Source organism: Carcharodon carcharias, chromosome 11 (assembly GCF_017639515.1).
Source record: "Carcharodon carcharias isolate sCarCar2 chromosome 11, sCarCar2.pri, whole genome shotgun sequence".
Taxonomy (NCBI): Eukaryota; Metazoa; Chordata; class Chondrichthyes; order Lamniformes; family Lamnidae; genus Carcharodon; species Carcharodon carcharias.
In genome coordinates this window covers 6,424,086-6,440,490 of record NC_054477.1, presented here as the reverse complement: position 1 = coordinate 6,440,490, position 16,405 = coordinate 6,424,086, and the positions used below count along the sequence as shown (strand labels likewise).

General features: G+C 49.1%; 1 protein-coding gene across 2 annotated transcripts in view; it reads right to left on the bottom strand.

Moving 5' to 3' along the window:
• Positions 1–3,986: 3,986 nt before the first annotated feature.
• The window catches only part of pgap2 (post-GPI attachment to proteins 2), a 37,141-nt gene continuing 24,722 nt past the window's right edge, over positions 3,987–16,405 (bottom strand). For both annotated transcript variants that reach the window (XM_041199496.1, XM_041199498.1), the window contains exons 5-6: positions 6,667–6,775; positions 3,987–4,527 (exon numbers count right to left, since the gene is read on the bottom strand). In XM_041199496.1, coding sequence (XP_041055430.1) covers positions 4,397–4,527; positions 6,667–6,775 — 240 coding nt within the window. In that variant the 3' untranslated portion in view covers positions 3,987–4,396. The remainder of the gene's footprint in view (positions 4,528–6,666; positions 6,776–16,405) is intronic.

The window sequence follows — 16,405 nt, the reverse complement described above, 5'->3', positions numbered from 1 at the left end:
TCTTCACAGCAGCTGCCGATTGGCATAGCCAGGACTAGTGAAGACTTCCTTCCGTTTTGCGTAAACAAACTCTGCTCTCTGTTAACCATCATGAGCCTGAGGCACAGTGTGTGTGAGAGACAGAGAGTGTGTACAAAATGGGCGTGTGGCACTGAAGCTTTTAAAATTATTTCACAGGATGTGGGTGTCACTGGCTGGGCCAGCATTTATTGCCCATCCCAAATTGCCCTTGAGAAGGTGGTGGTGAGCTGCCTTCTTGAGCCGCTGCAGTCCATGTGGCGTAGGTACACCCACAGTGCTGTTAGGGAGGGAGTTCCAGGGTCTTGACCCAGTGACAGTGAAGGAACGGCAATATATTTCCAAGTCAGGATGGTGAGTGACTTGGAAGGGGGAATTTCCAGGTGGTGGTGTTCCCATGTGTCTGCTGGCCTTGTCCTTCTAGATGGTAGTGGTCATGGGTTTGGAAGGTGCTGTCGAAGGAGCTTTGACAGGGTGCTGCAGTGCGTCTTGTAGATGGTACACACTGCTGCTACTGTGCGTTGATGGTGTGATGGGAGTGAATGTTTGTGGATAGGGTGTCGATCAAGCAGGCTGCTTTGTCCTGGACAGTGTTGAGCTTGAGTGTTGTGGGAGCCGCACTCATCCAAGCAAGTGTGGAGTATTCCATCACACTCCTGATTTGTTCCTTGGAGATGGTGGACAGGCTTTGGGGAGTCAGGAGGTGAGTTACTTGTCGTAGGATTCCTAGCCTCTGACCTGCTCTTATAGCCACAATATTTATATGGCTAGTCCAGTTCAGTTTCTGGTCAATGGTAACTCCCAGGATGTTGATAGTGGGGGATTCAGTGATGGTAATGCCATTGAACATCAAGGGGTGACGGTTAGATTCTCTCTTGTTGGAGATGGTCATTGCCTGGCACTTGTGTGTCTGGAATGTTACTTGCCACTTGTCAGCCCAAGTCTGGATATTGTCCAGGTCTTGCTGCATTTGGACATGGACTGCTTCAGTACCTGAGGAGTTTTTTAATGGTGCTGAACATTGTGAAATCATCAACGAACATCCCCACTTCTGACCTTATGATGGAAGGAAGGTCATTGGTGAAGCAGCTGAAGATGGTTGGGCCGAGGACACTACCCTGAGGAACTCCTGCAGTGATGTCCTGGAGCTGAGATGACTGACCTCCAACAGTCACAACCATCTTCCTTTGTGCTAGGTATGACTCCAAACAGTGGAGAGTTTTCCCCGATTCCCATTGACTCCAGTTTTAGGACTCCACAAGCTGGGCGCTCCAGATTTGATACTGCAACCGTTGTTATGACTTGCTTTAGAAACCCAATGGTGATTAGAGATGATGACCAAATTTACAAGGGTCAGTGAGATCGAAAGTGACAGCTGAAAAATGATACAAAAGGGACTTGGTTGGAGTTGGGATACAGGCAGCAGAGCTTCAGATGAGCTGAATGGTGGAAGATGGGAAGCTGCCAGGAGAAGTCCTGTCTGGAGGTTACAAAAATACACAGCCATAACAATATGATACAAGATAGAGGAAGTGATGATTAAACTGTACGCTGTTCTGATCGGCCTGAACTTTGAGCTCCACTTGTTGAGACACAGGGAGCCATTCAGGAGCATGGGGCAATGCAGAGGGGAGCCATGAGGTTGATCTCCAGGTTCAGGGACTGCATTATGAGAAGAGACTTATTCAAGCTTGGGAAGGAGGTGTCTGAGAGGAAATACAAGATAGTTAGAGAATGGAATAGCTTACTCCAGAATATTGCTGCAATTTAAACAGGAGGAGGACGACAAGAACACTCAGATTGAAACAACAATGTTAGGACTGAGATCAGGGTGTTCTTCTATATGCTCAGAGTGACAGACTTGGAATTCACCCAGGGGCAGAATGATGGAAGTAAAAGCTCTCAAACATAATTAGGAGCCAATTAGATGCAGCAATGCAGATAGGAACTGGGCTGTTCTGGATGATTTAAGGTGGGCTGAAAGGCCGTTCATCATCTGTAAATTATCTTAGGAGGAGACTGACTCTGTCAGACACCCAACAAATCCAAACCCCAAATGACATCACACTCACAGCACGCGCGCACACTCAGCACGCGCACACTCAGCACGCGCACACTCACAGCACGCGCACACTCAGCACGCGCACACTCAGCACGCGCACACTCACTGCACGGGCACACTCAGCACGCGCACACTCACAGCACGCGCACACTCACAGCACGCGCACACTCAGCACGTGCACACTCACAGCACGCGCACACTCAGCACGCGCACACAGCACGCGCACACTCACAGCACGCGCACACTCAGCACGCGCACACTCAGCACGCGCACACGCAGCACGTGCACACTCACTGCACGCGCACACTCACTGCACGTGCACACTCAGCACGCGTACACTCACAGCACGCGGACTCAGCACGCGCACACTCACAGCACGCGCACACTCAGCACGCGCACACTCAAAACACGCGCACACTCAGCACACGTACACTCACAACACGCGGACTCACAGCACGCGCACACTCACAGCACACGCACACTCACAGCACACTCACACACTCAGCATGAGCACTCACAGCACGCGCACACAGCTTGCGCACACTCACAGCACGCGGACACTCAGCACACGCACACTCACAGCACGCGGACACTCACAGCACGCGGACTCACAGCACATGCATACTCAGCACATGCACACGCACAGCACGCGCACACTCAGCACGCGCACACTCACGCCGTGCGCACACACCATACATGCATACACCCCCCATGCACACACTCACAGCATGCACACAACATACATGCATACACCCCCCATGCATACAACACACGCAAGCTCAGACACCACTCATGCACTCAACATGCTCTCACGCACATGTACACGCAGCTACACAAAACACAAACATATTTTAATCACTTTTCATTTTCAGTACAAAATCGCATCTCAGTCCGAGATGAATTTTAAAGAGATGAATTCTTTGCACAGCACAGGATCCAATAGCTTCCACCCTAAGATCACCTCAACTAGATCCTCATGCAAATACTATAAAAATTTACTCACACCGCTGGATTTATCCTCGATTAAATCATGGTTTATGAACTATCCTCTAGTCTTTTGCGATCTGTCCACATAATTTTAAGCCTGTGAGCCCCACCATTAATCCAGTGGATCTGCACTGAACACCCCAGTCCTGCATAACAGAAAATATTTGAGTACTTGGGAATCAAACATCCCCACCCAACTGATATGGATGGAAAGAAACTCACAGGGAAATATGCTCAAAATCATTGTCAGTTGGAAGGGAAAGTGAGGGAGGGGAAGACAGGCGTAGAGACAGAGAGAGAGAAAGGAGGGGAGACAAAGTGAGAGGGGAGGGGAAACAGAGAGAAGCGAGACAGAGAAAGAGGACGGAAGAGAGAGAGAGGGGAGGGGAGAGAGAGGAGAGAAGGAGAGAGAGAGGAGGGGAGACAGAGAGAAGAGGGAGGGAGAAGAGAGGAGGGGAGACCAAGAGAGTGAGAGGAGGGGAGACAGGGAGGAGGGAGAGGGAGAAAGAGAGAGAGAGAGAGGGAAGGTAGACAGAGAGGACGGAAGAGAGAGAGGGAGGGCAGGAGGGAGAAAGAGGGTGGATGGGAGAAAGTGAGGGTAGGAGGGAGAGATGGAGGGTGGGAGGGAGAAAGGGGGGTAGGTGGAAGAAAGAGAAGGTGGGAGGGAGAGAGAGAGGGTGGGAGGGAGAGAGAGAGGGTGGGAGGGAGAGAGGGAGAGGGAGTGAGAGAAAGGGAATGAGAGAGGAAAAAGGAGTGAATGAGAGAGGGAAGGAGGGAATGAGAAAGGGAAGGAGGGAATGAGAGAGAGAGGAGTGACAGAGAGAGGGTCGGAAGGAGAGAGCGAGAGAAAGAGGGAGAGCGAGGGGGGAAGGAGGAAGAAAGGGAAGGAGGGAGGGAGGCGGAAGGTGGGGGAAAGGGAGGGGGGGGGTGGAGAGAGAAAATGAAATCAAGAAAATCATTTCTTTCAATTTAAAGATCAGATTCTCAAACTCCCAGTGGATATGAGGAAAACACAGCAACCCACCAAATGTCACATCATTAGTGTTCAAAATGTGCAGGAAACATTGACAGTGTCACAGTTTGCAGTATAAAGGCTGCTTTCACACAGTCATTCTCTCACTCACTCTCTCTCAAACACTCCTTTATCCTCTGGCACTGACAGCAGAGGCACTGTCACAGTGACCGTCACTGCCAATGTCCCCTCCCCCACGCTCGCTCCTCCCCATTTAATAGGTGACCTCTGGCCCGCTGAGACAGCCCCTGCTTTGTGCCTCAGACAGGGGTCTGATTGTCCGCTTCCCTGTGGACACAGGGCTTCAGGAACCTCTCTCAGAATCGCTTGTCCTCGGGGAGGCTTCCAATCAGCAGTTCCTTGTTTCCAAAGTCCCAGTAAGCTGTCATGTGAAAGCTCATGTTGGACAAAACCACCAAATACTCCAGGAACGAAAAGACTGTGTAAACTGCAGACAGAGAGAGGGAGAGGGGGAGAGAGAGAGAGAGGGTCAGAGGTCAGCTTATACTCAGGGTCTGCATGAGAATCAATCCAACTTTAAAATCATTTGCGATTCCAGTATCATTCTTTCCATTGTTCAAAGATCAGAATCCCAGTGTGGTGTTGAGGGACAGAGAGGAGGAGTGATGTGTACACTGGTAGGTGTGTGTTTGTGTCTTTACTCCCCAACCCCCAGGAAACACACATTCCCTCCCCCCATCCCCAAGCCTGAGATGTGTGCCCCACCTTCCCACCAAGACAGGTCCCCACCCACAGGGAGGCGCCCTGTGTTTCGGTGTGGGGGGGTGTCATACCTGTTTTGGGGGAGGGTTGGCTATTCAGTTGATGAGTCCATGCAGTATCAGGCTGACTCTCTCAGCTGCACTTTCACAGTGAAATGGTCACACTGTGGTCACCTCACTGGATGAATCACCCCAAGGCCCAAACTAATGCTCATGGGACACGAGTTCAAATTCCACCACGGCAACTGGTAGAATTTAAATTCATTAAATTAATCTGGAATGAAAAGCTCATCTCCAAAACAATGACCATGAAACGATCAGATTGTTGTTAAAACCCATCTGGTTCACTAGCGTCCTTTAGGGATGAAATCTGCCTTCCTTACCCCGGTTTTGCCTGCATGTGGCTTCCGATCCACAGAGATGTGGTTGACTCTTAACTGCCCTCTGAAATGGCCGAGCAAGACACTCAGATGTGTCAAACAGCCGCAGAAAAGTTGAATAAGAATAAAACCAAACAGACCACCTGTCAGCAAACTAGGCACCAGAAATGACAAAAGAACACCCTACTTTGTCCATAAGGGGTATGGGGAGAGTGTGGCATTGAGATAGAGGGTCTGTCACGATCATGTTGAAAAGTGGAACAGGCTCGAAGGGCCAAATGATCTATTCCTGCTCCTATTTTCTATGTTTCTATGTTTTCAAGACCTGGACAACATTCAGGCTTGGGTTGCAAAGTGGCAAGTAACATTCATGGCATCCAAGTGCCAGGGAATGACCATCTCCAACAAGAGAGAATCTAATCACCTTCCCTTGACATTCAATGACATTACCATCGCTGAAACTCTTACTAACAACATCCTGGAACATTGGAACATAGGAGCAGGAGTAGGTTATCTAACCCTTCAAGCCTGCTCCACCATTCAATAAGATTGTGGCTGATCTCCACTTTCCTGTCTACCCCCATTACCCTTAACTCCCTCATCTATCAAAAATTTGTCTATCTCAGCCTCGAACAAATTCAATGATCCAGCCACCCTGCTTTCTGGGAAAGAGAATTCCACAGACTAACGACCCTCGGAGAGAAAAAATAATTACTCCTCATCTCAGTCTTAAACAGTAGATCTCTTGTTCTTAAACTGTGTCCCCCCCAGTACTATTCTGTCCCACAAGTGGAAACATTCTCCCGATATCTATCTTATCAATAGCTGTTACCATTGACCAGAAACTGAACTGGACTAGCCATATAAATACTGTGGCTACAAGAGCAGGTCAGAGGCTGGGAATATTGCAGCAAGTAACTCACCTCCTGACTCGCCAAAATCTGCCCCCCATCAACAAGGCACAAGTCAGGAGTGTGATGGAATACTCCCCACTTGCCTGGATGAGTGCAGCTCCCACAACAGTCAAGAAGCTCGACATCATCCAGGACAAAGCAGCCCGCTTGATTGACACCACATCCACAAACGTTCACTCTCTCCACCACCGACGCACAATAGCAGCAGTGTGTACCATCTACAAGATGCACTGCAGGAATTCACCAAGGCTCCTTAGACAGCACCTTCCAAACCCACAACCTCCGCCATCCAGAAGGTCAAGGCCAGCAGATGGATGGAAATAACACCAGCTGGAAGTTCCCCTCCAAGTCACTCACCATCCTGACTTGGAAAATATATCGGCCGTTCCTTCACTGCTGCTGGATCAAAATCCTGGAACTTCTTCCCTAACAGCACTGTGGGTGTACCTACACCACAGCAGCAGTTCAAGAAGGCAGCTCACCACCATCTCAAGGGCAATTAGGGATGGGTAATAAATTCTGGCCTAGCCAGAGATGCCCACATCTTGTGAAAGAATTGTGCCCCTCTTACCTCCAGTCTCACAGTAAGCATTGTGTCGGAAGTAGAAACAGACAGCAATCACAAACGAGCTCAGATTGAAGATGAACAGCCTCCGCTTCCAGCTCAGAGAGGTCCTCTCCTGTGGGAGGGGGGGGGGGAGCGAGAGAGGGGTAGAAAGGAGGGAGTGGGAAGAAGTGGGAAAATGTGAGCGGAAGAGAGGAGAAAGATCATAATTCCTGTGTTTCCAAAATACAATCATCCCAACAGCATCAATGACAGGTTCTCATCAAAAATGACCTTCGGAACAGAGTGGAGCTCGGGGTGGGGGCTGGGGAGAAGAAAGAGGGCGGCGGGGGCATGAAGGAAGGTGCCTGGGGCAGGGGAGAGGGCTTGGGAGGGGTGGGGGAAAGGGCACGGGTGGGAGAGAGAGATATATGACATTTGGAGAGGCAATGGCATCGTGGTATTGTCATTGAACTAGTAATCCAGGGGCCCAGGGTAATGCTCTGGGGACCAAGGTTCGAATCCCGACACAGCGGGTGGAATTTGAATTCGATAAAAGTGTGGAATTAAAAGTCTAATGGTGACCAGGAAACCATTGTCCATTGTTGTAAAACCCAACTGGTTCACTAATGTCCTTTAGGGAAGGAAATCTGCCATCTTACCCGGTCTGGCCTACATGTGACTCAAAGACCCACAGCGATTTGGTTGACTCTTAAATGCCCTCTGAAATGGGGCAACTAGGGATGGGCAGTAAATGCTGGTCTGGCCAGCGTCACTGCCCACCTCCCATGAACGAATAAAAAAGAAAATTTGGAGGGAAAAGGGGCGAGCGATGACATTTGGGATGAGAGAGAGATGACATGGGGTAGGTTGATCCCGGGAATGGAGGGATTTTCTTACGAGGAGAGGCTGAGTAGGTTGGGCCTGCACTCATTGTTTAGAAGAATGAGAGGTGACCTTATTGAAACATATAAGATTCTTAGGGGGCTTGACAGGGTAGATGCTGAGAGGTTTCCCCTTGTAGGAGAGTCTAGGACCAGAGGGCATAATCTCAGAGTAAGTGGTCACCCACTTAAAACAGAGATGAGGAGGAATTTCTTCTCTCAGAAGCGAGTCAATCTGTGGAATTCTTTACTGCAGAGGGCTGTAAACTGAGTCGTTAAGTATATTCATGGCTGAGATAGACAGATTTTTAATTAGTAAGGGAATCGAGGATTATGGGGAAAGGGCAATAAAGTGGAGTTGAGCATTAGCAGATCAGCCATGGTCTCATTGAAAGGCACAGCAGACTCAGTGGGCTGAATGGCCTACTTCTGCTCCTATGTCTTATTCTTATGGAGAGATGACGTGGAGTAAGAGAGAGAGAGATGATGGGTGAGATAGAGAGACATGACATGGGATGAGTAAGAGGGGAAGATGACATGGGGTGAGAGAGAGAGGTGATATGAACGATACAGCACGGGGTGAGATACAGAGTAAAGCTCCCTCTACACTGTCCCCATCAAACACTCCCAGGACAGGTACAGCACGGGGTTAGATACAGAGTAAAGCTCCCTCTATGCTGTCCCCATCAAACACTCCCAGGACAGGTACAGCACGGGGTTAGATACAGAGTAAAGCTCCCTCTACACTGTCCCCATCAAACACTCCCAGGACAGGTACAGCACGGGGTTAGATACAGAGTAAAACTTCCTCTACACTGTCCCCATCAAACACTCCCAGGACAGGTACAGCACGGGGTTAGATACAGAGGAAAGCTTCCTCTACACTGTCCCCATCAAACACTCCCAGGACAGGTACAGCACGGGGTTAGATACAGAGTAAAGCTCACTCTACACTGTCCCCATCAAACACTCCCAGGGCAGGTACAGCACGGGGTTAGATACAGAGTAAAGCTCCCTCTACACTGTCCCCATCAAACACTCCCAGGACAGGTACAGCACGGGGTTAGATACAGAGTAAAGCCCCCTCTACTCTGTCCCCATCAAACACTCCCAGGACAAAAACAGCACGGGGTTAGAGAGTAAAGCTCCCTCTACAATGTCCCCATCAAACACTCCCAGGACAGGTACAGCACGGGGTTAGATACAGAGTAAAGCTCCCTCTACACTTTCCCCATCAAACACTCCCAGGGCAGATAGAGCATAGGGTTAGATACAGAGTAAAGTTCCCTCTACAGTCCTCATTAAACACTCCCAGGACAGGTACAGCACGGGGTTAGATACAGAGTAAAGCTCCCTCTACACTGTCCCCATCAAACACTCCCAGGACAGGTACAGCACGGGGTTAGATACAGAGTAAACCTCCCTCTACACTGTCCCCATCAAACACTCCCAGGACAGGTACAGCACGGGGTTAGATACAGAGTAAAGCTCCCTCTACACTGTCCCCATCAAACACTCCCAGGGCAGGTACAGCACGGGGTTAGATACAGAGTAAAGCTCCCTCTACACTGTCCCCATCAAACACTCCCAGGACAGGTACAGCACGGGGTTAGATACAGAGTAAAGCTCCCTCTACACCGTCCCCATCAAACACTCCCAGGACAGGTACAGCACGGGGTTAGATACAGAGTAAAGCTCCCTCTACACTGTCCCCATCAAACACTCCCAGGACACGTACAGCACGGGGTTAGATACAGAGTAAAGCTCCCTCTACACTGTCCCCATCAAACACTCCCAGGACAGGTACAGCACGGGGTTAGATACAGAGTAAAGCTCCCTCTACACTGTCCCCATCAAACACTCCCAGGACAGGTACAGCACGGGGTTAGATACAGAGTAAAGCTCCCTCTACACTGTCCCCATCAAACACTCCCAGGACAGGTACAGCACGGGGTTAGATACAGAGTAAAGCTCCCTCTACACTGTCCCCATCAAACACTCCCAGGACAGGTACAGCACGGGGTTAGATACAGAGTAAATCTCCCTCTACACTGTCCCCATCAAACACTCCCAGGACAGGTACAGCACGGGGTTAGATACAGAGTAAAGCTCCCTCTACACTGTCCCCATCAAACACTCCCAGGACAGGTACAGCACGGGGTTAGATACAGAGTAAAGCTCCCTCTACACTGTCCCCATCAAACACTCCCAGGACAGGTATAGCATGGGAGTTAGATACAGTCAAATCAACATGGCTGAATGAAGAAGGATGTGAATGTTACGTTAAGAGCTGGATGATTCATTTCTGAAATAAAAATCTGAGATTGAGCTGAATATTCTGGGATAAATTGGAAGAATCCAAACCCCTCTACCACAGGCAGGATCCAGCTGTGTGGCTTTGAACTCTAACCTTTCCTCTCACAGTCAGGCAGGATGAAGAAAACAACAGATTTCAGTCTGTGTCCCGAGCAGTGAGGGAACCGAGAGATGGATTGCATCACTCACTGGCCATCTGTGACAAGCATGCATCCTGTGCAGGAGGCTACCATCTGCACTAGTCAGAAAAATAACACCCAACCCATTTTCTGTCAGTCACCGGCCAAGTTGGCACTCATTGTCCCATCCACTAGTCTCCGCCCCTGGTGGGACAACTTCTGGAACTGCCAGCACAAGCTTTTTGCTACCACTGACTGATTACCACCAACCCCAGCTCAGTGGGTAGCACACTCACCTCCCAGTCAATATGTCATTGGTTCAGGTCCCGCTCTAATGAGTTGAGCACAAAGTCCAGGCTGACACTACTAGTGTAGTAGAGGGATTGCCACACGGCCGGGGGGGTCAGTGCTGAGGGAGTGCCACACGTTCAGTACTGAGGGAGTGTCACACGGACAAAGGGTCAGTACTGAGGAAGTGCTGCACTGTCAGAGGGTCAGTACTGAGGGAGTGCTGCACTGTCAGAGGGTCAGTGCTGAGGGAGTGCTGCACTGTCAGAGGGTCAGTACTGAGGGAGTGCTGCACTGTCAGAGGGTCAGTATTGAGGGAGTGCTGCACTGTCAGAGGGTCAGTATTGAGGGAGTGCTGCACTGTCAGAGGGTCAGTATTGAGGGAGTGCTGCACTGTCAGAGGTACCATCTTTTGTATAAGATGTCAAACTGAAGCCCTCTGGTGGATGTAAAAGACGCCAAAGTCACTACTCAGAGAGGAGCACAGATTTCGCCGGTGTCCTGGGGCCAATATTTATCTCTAAATCAACATCACTAAGAAACATTATCTGATCATTATCACATTGCTGTTTATGGGATCTTGCCATGTGTAACTGGCCTGCCTCATTTCCGCATTATAACAGTGGCTACAATTCAGTAAATGCTTCATGGCTGTAAAATGCTTTGGCACATCCTGGGGCACGACAGGCACTACGGAAATGCAAGTTTCTCTTTGTTTCGAGGGAGAGGGGGAGAATTGTGTGAGAGCTGTAGTGCAAATGGAGGGTTGTGTGAAGTGCTGGTGACTGGCCTAAGAGTGACTGACAGTTTCGACCTGAACAAATTAACAAATACACCTCGATATATTTTTAAATAAAGCTCCTGACGCTTCTGAGCCAATCACACAGACACCTCGCTCCCCCACCCGTCTGAAGCGCAACTTTTACAAATTGTATTCGGGTTTTTTTTTACAAAATTACCAGAGGAAGTGTTGGAGGCTGCAAGTTAGAAATAAATAGCTGCAAGGAGTCAGTGAGGTTTGTGCAGTGTTTGCTGCAAACTGACAGTGCTGCGAGTGTCTTCTATTCGGCATAGCCTCCTCTTCTCAAGGTCACTCCCCTCCCACATCCCTTAAATCACCAAATGCAACCCCTAACATGTTAGTGAACCAGCTTTGTCAGGAGCAAAGACAGCACGAGGGGGTGGTGTGTGTGTGTGTGGGGGGGGGGGGGGGGGTGGAAATTCATCCCAGAGTTGCGGAACCAAGAATTTTGCTGCGTCAGTCTCCCTGTACACTTGCTACGAGCTATACTTCCTGCTCCTCCACCACACAGCAACTGTTGTAGAGCTAAAGCTCCTGCCTGTTCCTCCTTCATTGCTCCATTTCACAACCGCAAGCAACAACAACCCACTTGATGCAAAAAATATGCACTAACAGCAGCCCAGCATCACGCGCCATTTACTGGTAGGGTATAGATAGACAAAATCTATTTGCAGAAGCTGAGCCTAATTTTAGCCAATTGGAGGATCAGGGCTGGTCGGCCTGAGCTCCTGGGTTGAAATGGTGGGGGTGAGGGGGTGGGGATTGAGCCAAGGATTCCTCCCCCACCTGTGACCCCCAACTGGGTGGGGCAGTGGAGCTACATCCCCTTCATGGTCGAACAGCTGAACCCACACTCACCCTTCCGACTCCACACTCGAAGCATGACCTGCACAAAACCTCGGAGTGGACTAGACGCAAATACACTGGCCCAATCTTTTACGCACGCACCCATATCCCCAAAGAGTGATTAGTTAAAGATATATGCACAAGAGAGTGTGGAACAACAGCAACATGACTGAGAACACCAAACTGCGAGTCTACACAGCCGGCGTCCTCAGTGCTCTGCCCTACAGCGGTGAGACCCGGACAACATGTGCCAGGCAGAAAAGGCTGAACGGCTCCTACTTCCACTGTCTCAGACGCACCCTCAGCATCTCTTAACAAGACAACTCCGAGGCCCTGGAGCCTGCCAATTCCATCAGCAGACACTCGTTGCTAAGCCAACAACGTCTGCCTTGGCTCAGCCACCTTCATTGGATGGAGGGATGGACGTATACCCAAAGACCTCCTGCACGGTGAACTGGCCACTGGATCATGACCTCCTGGGCATCCATACCTGCAAGCGGGACATGAGGATGGTCCACATTGACACTGACAACTGGGTGACAGCTGCTGACAGCTGTGACCTCGGGAGGCGCAGTGTTTGGAAGGGAATCGGAAGCAGAAGCAAAAAGAAGAGGGCCCAGAGAGAACAGTGGCCAGTGAATCGGGCACCTTCTCAACCCACTGTCTTCCCTCTGCAGCAAATGCGGCAGAGACTGCCATGCCACGCTGGGGCGACGCCAAACAGAGTTGACCCACCATGGTGAACACCGTCGCCTCAGAAGACAGGAGGGTACCAATGCAATGTGTAACATATATGTAAAATATACGGGTACGTTATAAACAGTAGAAATAGGAGGAGTAGACCATTCAGCCACTCGAGCCTGCTTTGCCATTCAACAAGATCATGGCTAATCTGATCGTGGGCTTAACCCCACTTACCTGCCTGTCCCCTGTAATTCTCAACTTCCCTTGGCTACAAGAATCTGTCGAACTCAGCCTTGAATATATTCAATTGCCCAGCCTCCACTGCTCTCTGGGGTAAAGAGTTGCAAAGAGTCATCCATTTATCCCAACTCTGTTAGTGAGACAACCCTCTATCCATGCTTATATATCACAGCGCAGGAGGTGGCCATTCGGCCCATCATGTCTGCACCAGCTCTCCAAATGAGCATGCTGACTTAGTGCTAGTCTCCTGCTTTCTCCCCCATACCTCCCAACACCAAGAGCTCTTGTGCAGACACCTTTTATGTGACACCTTATCGAATGCCTTTTGGAAATCCAAATACACAACATCTACTGGTTCCCCTTTATCCACCCCACTTGTTACATCTCCAAAGAACTCGGATAAATTCATCAAACAAGGTTTCCCTTTCACAAAACCATGGTGACTCTGCCCGATTATATTATGATTTTCTAAATGTCTGCCACTACCTCCTTAATAATGGATTCTAGCATTTTCCCAATGGCTGATGTTAAGCTAACTGGCCTATAGTTTCCTGATTTTGACCTCCCTCCTTTCTTGAACAGAGGGGTTAAATTTGTGGTTTTCCAATCCTCTGGGATTTTCCAGAATCTAGGAAATTTTTGAACGTGTTGTCCCCTCCCAAATTCATTGCCATCTTTCTTGGAATTCCATGTTTGAATCCCGCCAATCAGGTTTCTATCCCTCTCACAGTACAAAAATAGCCCTTACAAAGTCACAAATGACATCTTCTGCCACTGTGACAAAGGTAAACTTTCCCTCCTCGTCCTTCTCCACCTGTCTGCAGCCTCTGATCCGGTTTGACCACACCTTCCTCCCCCAACACCTCTCCACTGTCGTCCAGCTGGGTGGGACTGCTCTCACCTGCTTCCATTCTTACCTATCTCATCGTAGCCAGAGAATCACTTGCAACGGCTGCTCTTCCTGCTCCCGTACCCTCCCCTCTGGTGTCCCCCAAGGGTCTATCCTTGGCCCCTTCCATCTACATGCCACCCCTCAGCAATGTCACCCGAAGGCACGGTGTTAGTTTTCACGTGTACACTGACAACGCCCAGCTCGACCTCACCACCACCTCTCTCGACTCCTCCACTGTTGCTAAATTATCAGACATCCAGTACTGAATGAGCAGAAATTTCCTCCAATTAAATGTGGGGAAGACTGAAGCCACTGTTTTCGGTCTCTGTTCTGAACTCCTTTGCCTAGCAACCAACTCCATCCCTCTAGCTGGCAACATCTGAGATTAAGCCCAGGTTAATTTGCAACCCAAACATCACATTTGATCCTGAGATGAGCTTCCGATCATGTATCCATGCCATCAGTAAGACCACATATTTCCACCTCTGTAACATAACCCGACTTCATCCCTTCTCAGCTCATCTGCTGCTGAAACCCTCATCCATGTCTTTGTCACCTCTAGGCTCGACTATTCTAACACACTCCTGTTGGTCTCCTATTTTCTACCCTCTGTAAACTTAAGGTCATCCAAAACTCTGCTGCCCATACCTTAACTCATCCCTCGTGCTCACTACACTGACTCCCGGCCAAGCAGTGTCTCGATTTTAAAATTCTCATTCTCGTTTTCAAATCACTGCATGGCCTCAGCCCTCCCTATGTCTCTGTAATCTTCTTCCATCCCACAACTCTCCGCAATCTCGGAACTCCTCTAACTCTGGCCTATTGAGCATCTCTAGTTTTAATCGCTTCACCGTCTGTGTCCATCCTTCAGCACCCTGGGCCGAAGCTCCCTACATTCTCCCTCACTCTCTACCTCCCTCTCCTCCTTTAAGGCATTCAAGAGCTTTGGACAGGGTAAATAGTGAGAAACTGTTCCCACTCAAGAGAGCTTCAAGAGCGAGAGGGCACGGATTCAAAACAATTGGCAAAAGGAGTAAATGTGATGTGAGGAAAATATTTTTCACCCAGAGGGTGATTGGAGTCTGGAACAAACTTCCTGAAAGGGTGGTGGAGGCAGGTTTGCTAGAGGGATTCAAAAGGGAATTGGACTGTTATCTCAAAATAATTTGCAGGGTTACAGGGATAAGGCAGGGGAGTGGGGCTATGTAGAATGCGCTTCCAGAGAACCAGTGCAGGCTTGATGGGCCAAATGGCCTTCTTCTGCACTGTAAAGATTCTGAGATTAAAACCTACCTCTTTAATCAAGCTTTTGGTCATCTAATATCCTAATATCTCCTTACGTGGCTCAGTATCATACTTTGTTTTATAATGCTCCTGTGAAGCACCTTGGGCGTTAATGGTGCTATTTAAATATAAGTTGCTGTGGTTGATTACAACCAATGCATCCACTATCTCTGGAGCCACTTCCTTTAAGACCCTTGGAGGAAGGCCATCAGGACCAGGGGCCTTGTGAGCCTTTAGTCCCATTAGTTTTCCTAGTACTTTGTCTCTCCTGATCTTGAATGTTTTAAGTTCCTCTTTCCCTGCCCCCTGATTTTTCTACTATTCTTGGGATGTTTTCTGTGTTTTCAACTGTGAAGACAGGTACAAAATCTATACAAAAGTCTCTGACATTTCCTTTTTCCCATTATTAATTCTCCAGTTTTTTTTCCTCTGAGGAACTAACATCTACTTTAGCTACTCTCTTCTTTTTTATATACTTGTCAAGCTTTTATTGTCAGTTTTTATGTTTCCTGCTAGTTTACTCTCAATCTATTTCCTCCCTCTTTTTTTTTAAGTCATCCTTTGCTGGTTTCTAACATTTTCCAAACTCCCACTAACCTTCACCACATGGTATGCCTCCTCCTTCAATGTGACACCATACTTAACTTTCCCTAACTAGGGAATTGAAATTCTGGGGAAGGGGGAGGCAGGAGGTGGAGAGAATTTTTTTTTTTTTTTTTAGCAAACATCCCAAATGTACCTGCTCAATCATCAGGAGAAGAGCGGGTTCGGCAGTGTGCAGTCCCACTCCCCAGCCAGCAGGTTATCCTGGGCGATGGTAGCAGCTGTGGGTTTGTGAGAGGGTGGCGTAGTGGTGACGTCACTGGGTTAGTAATCCAGAGGTCCCCAGGCCAATGCTCCGGGGGGCAAGGGTTTCAATCCCATCGCAGCAGCTGTGGGTGCAATTTAAATCCAATTCATAAATCTGGAATTGAAAGCTAGTCCCAGTAACAGTGACCAGGAAACTATCATCGATTGTTGTTAAAAACCCATCTGTCCATGAATGTTCATCCTTATCCTCTCTGGCCTACACGTGACTCCAGACTGGGTAATGTGGTTGACTCTTAACTGCCCTCTGAAATGGCCTAGCAAGCCACTTAGGGATGGGCAAATGATGGAAAAATAAAGAAAATAAAAACAGGATTGCAGCAATAATCAAAAAGTAAAACCACACGTACACACTCCACACGCGGTACACAAGGAGACAGTCCTTCAGAAAACAACATCCCTGTTCCTAAAGTGGCTCAATGCCACCCTCTCATGGCAGTCATGTGAGCTACAAGCCGATTAAAAATTCGGGCGATTGTTCTCAGTGGGGTCTGATTCCTGCTGGTGTGCGCCAAGTAAAAATCTGTTGCGGCCGTGCTGGGAC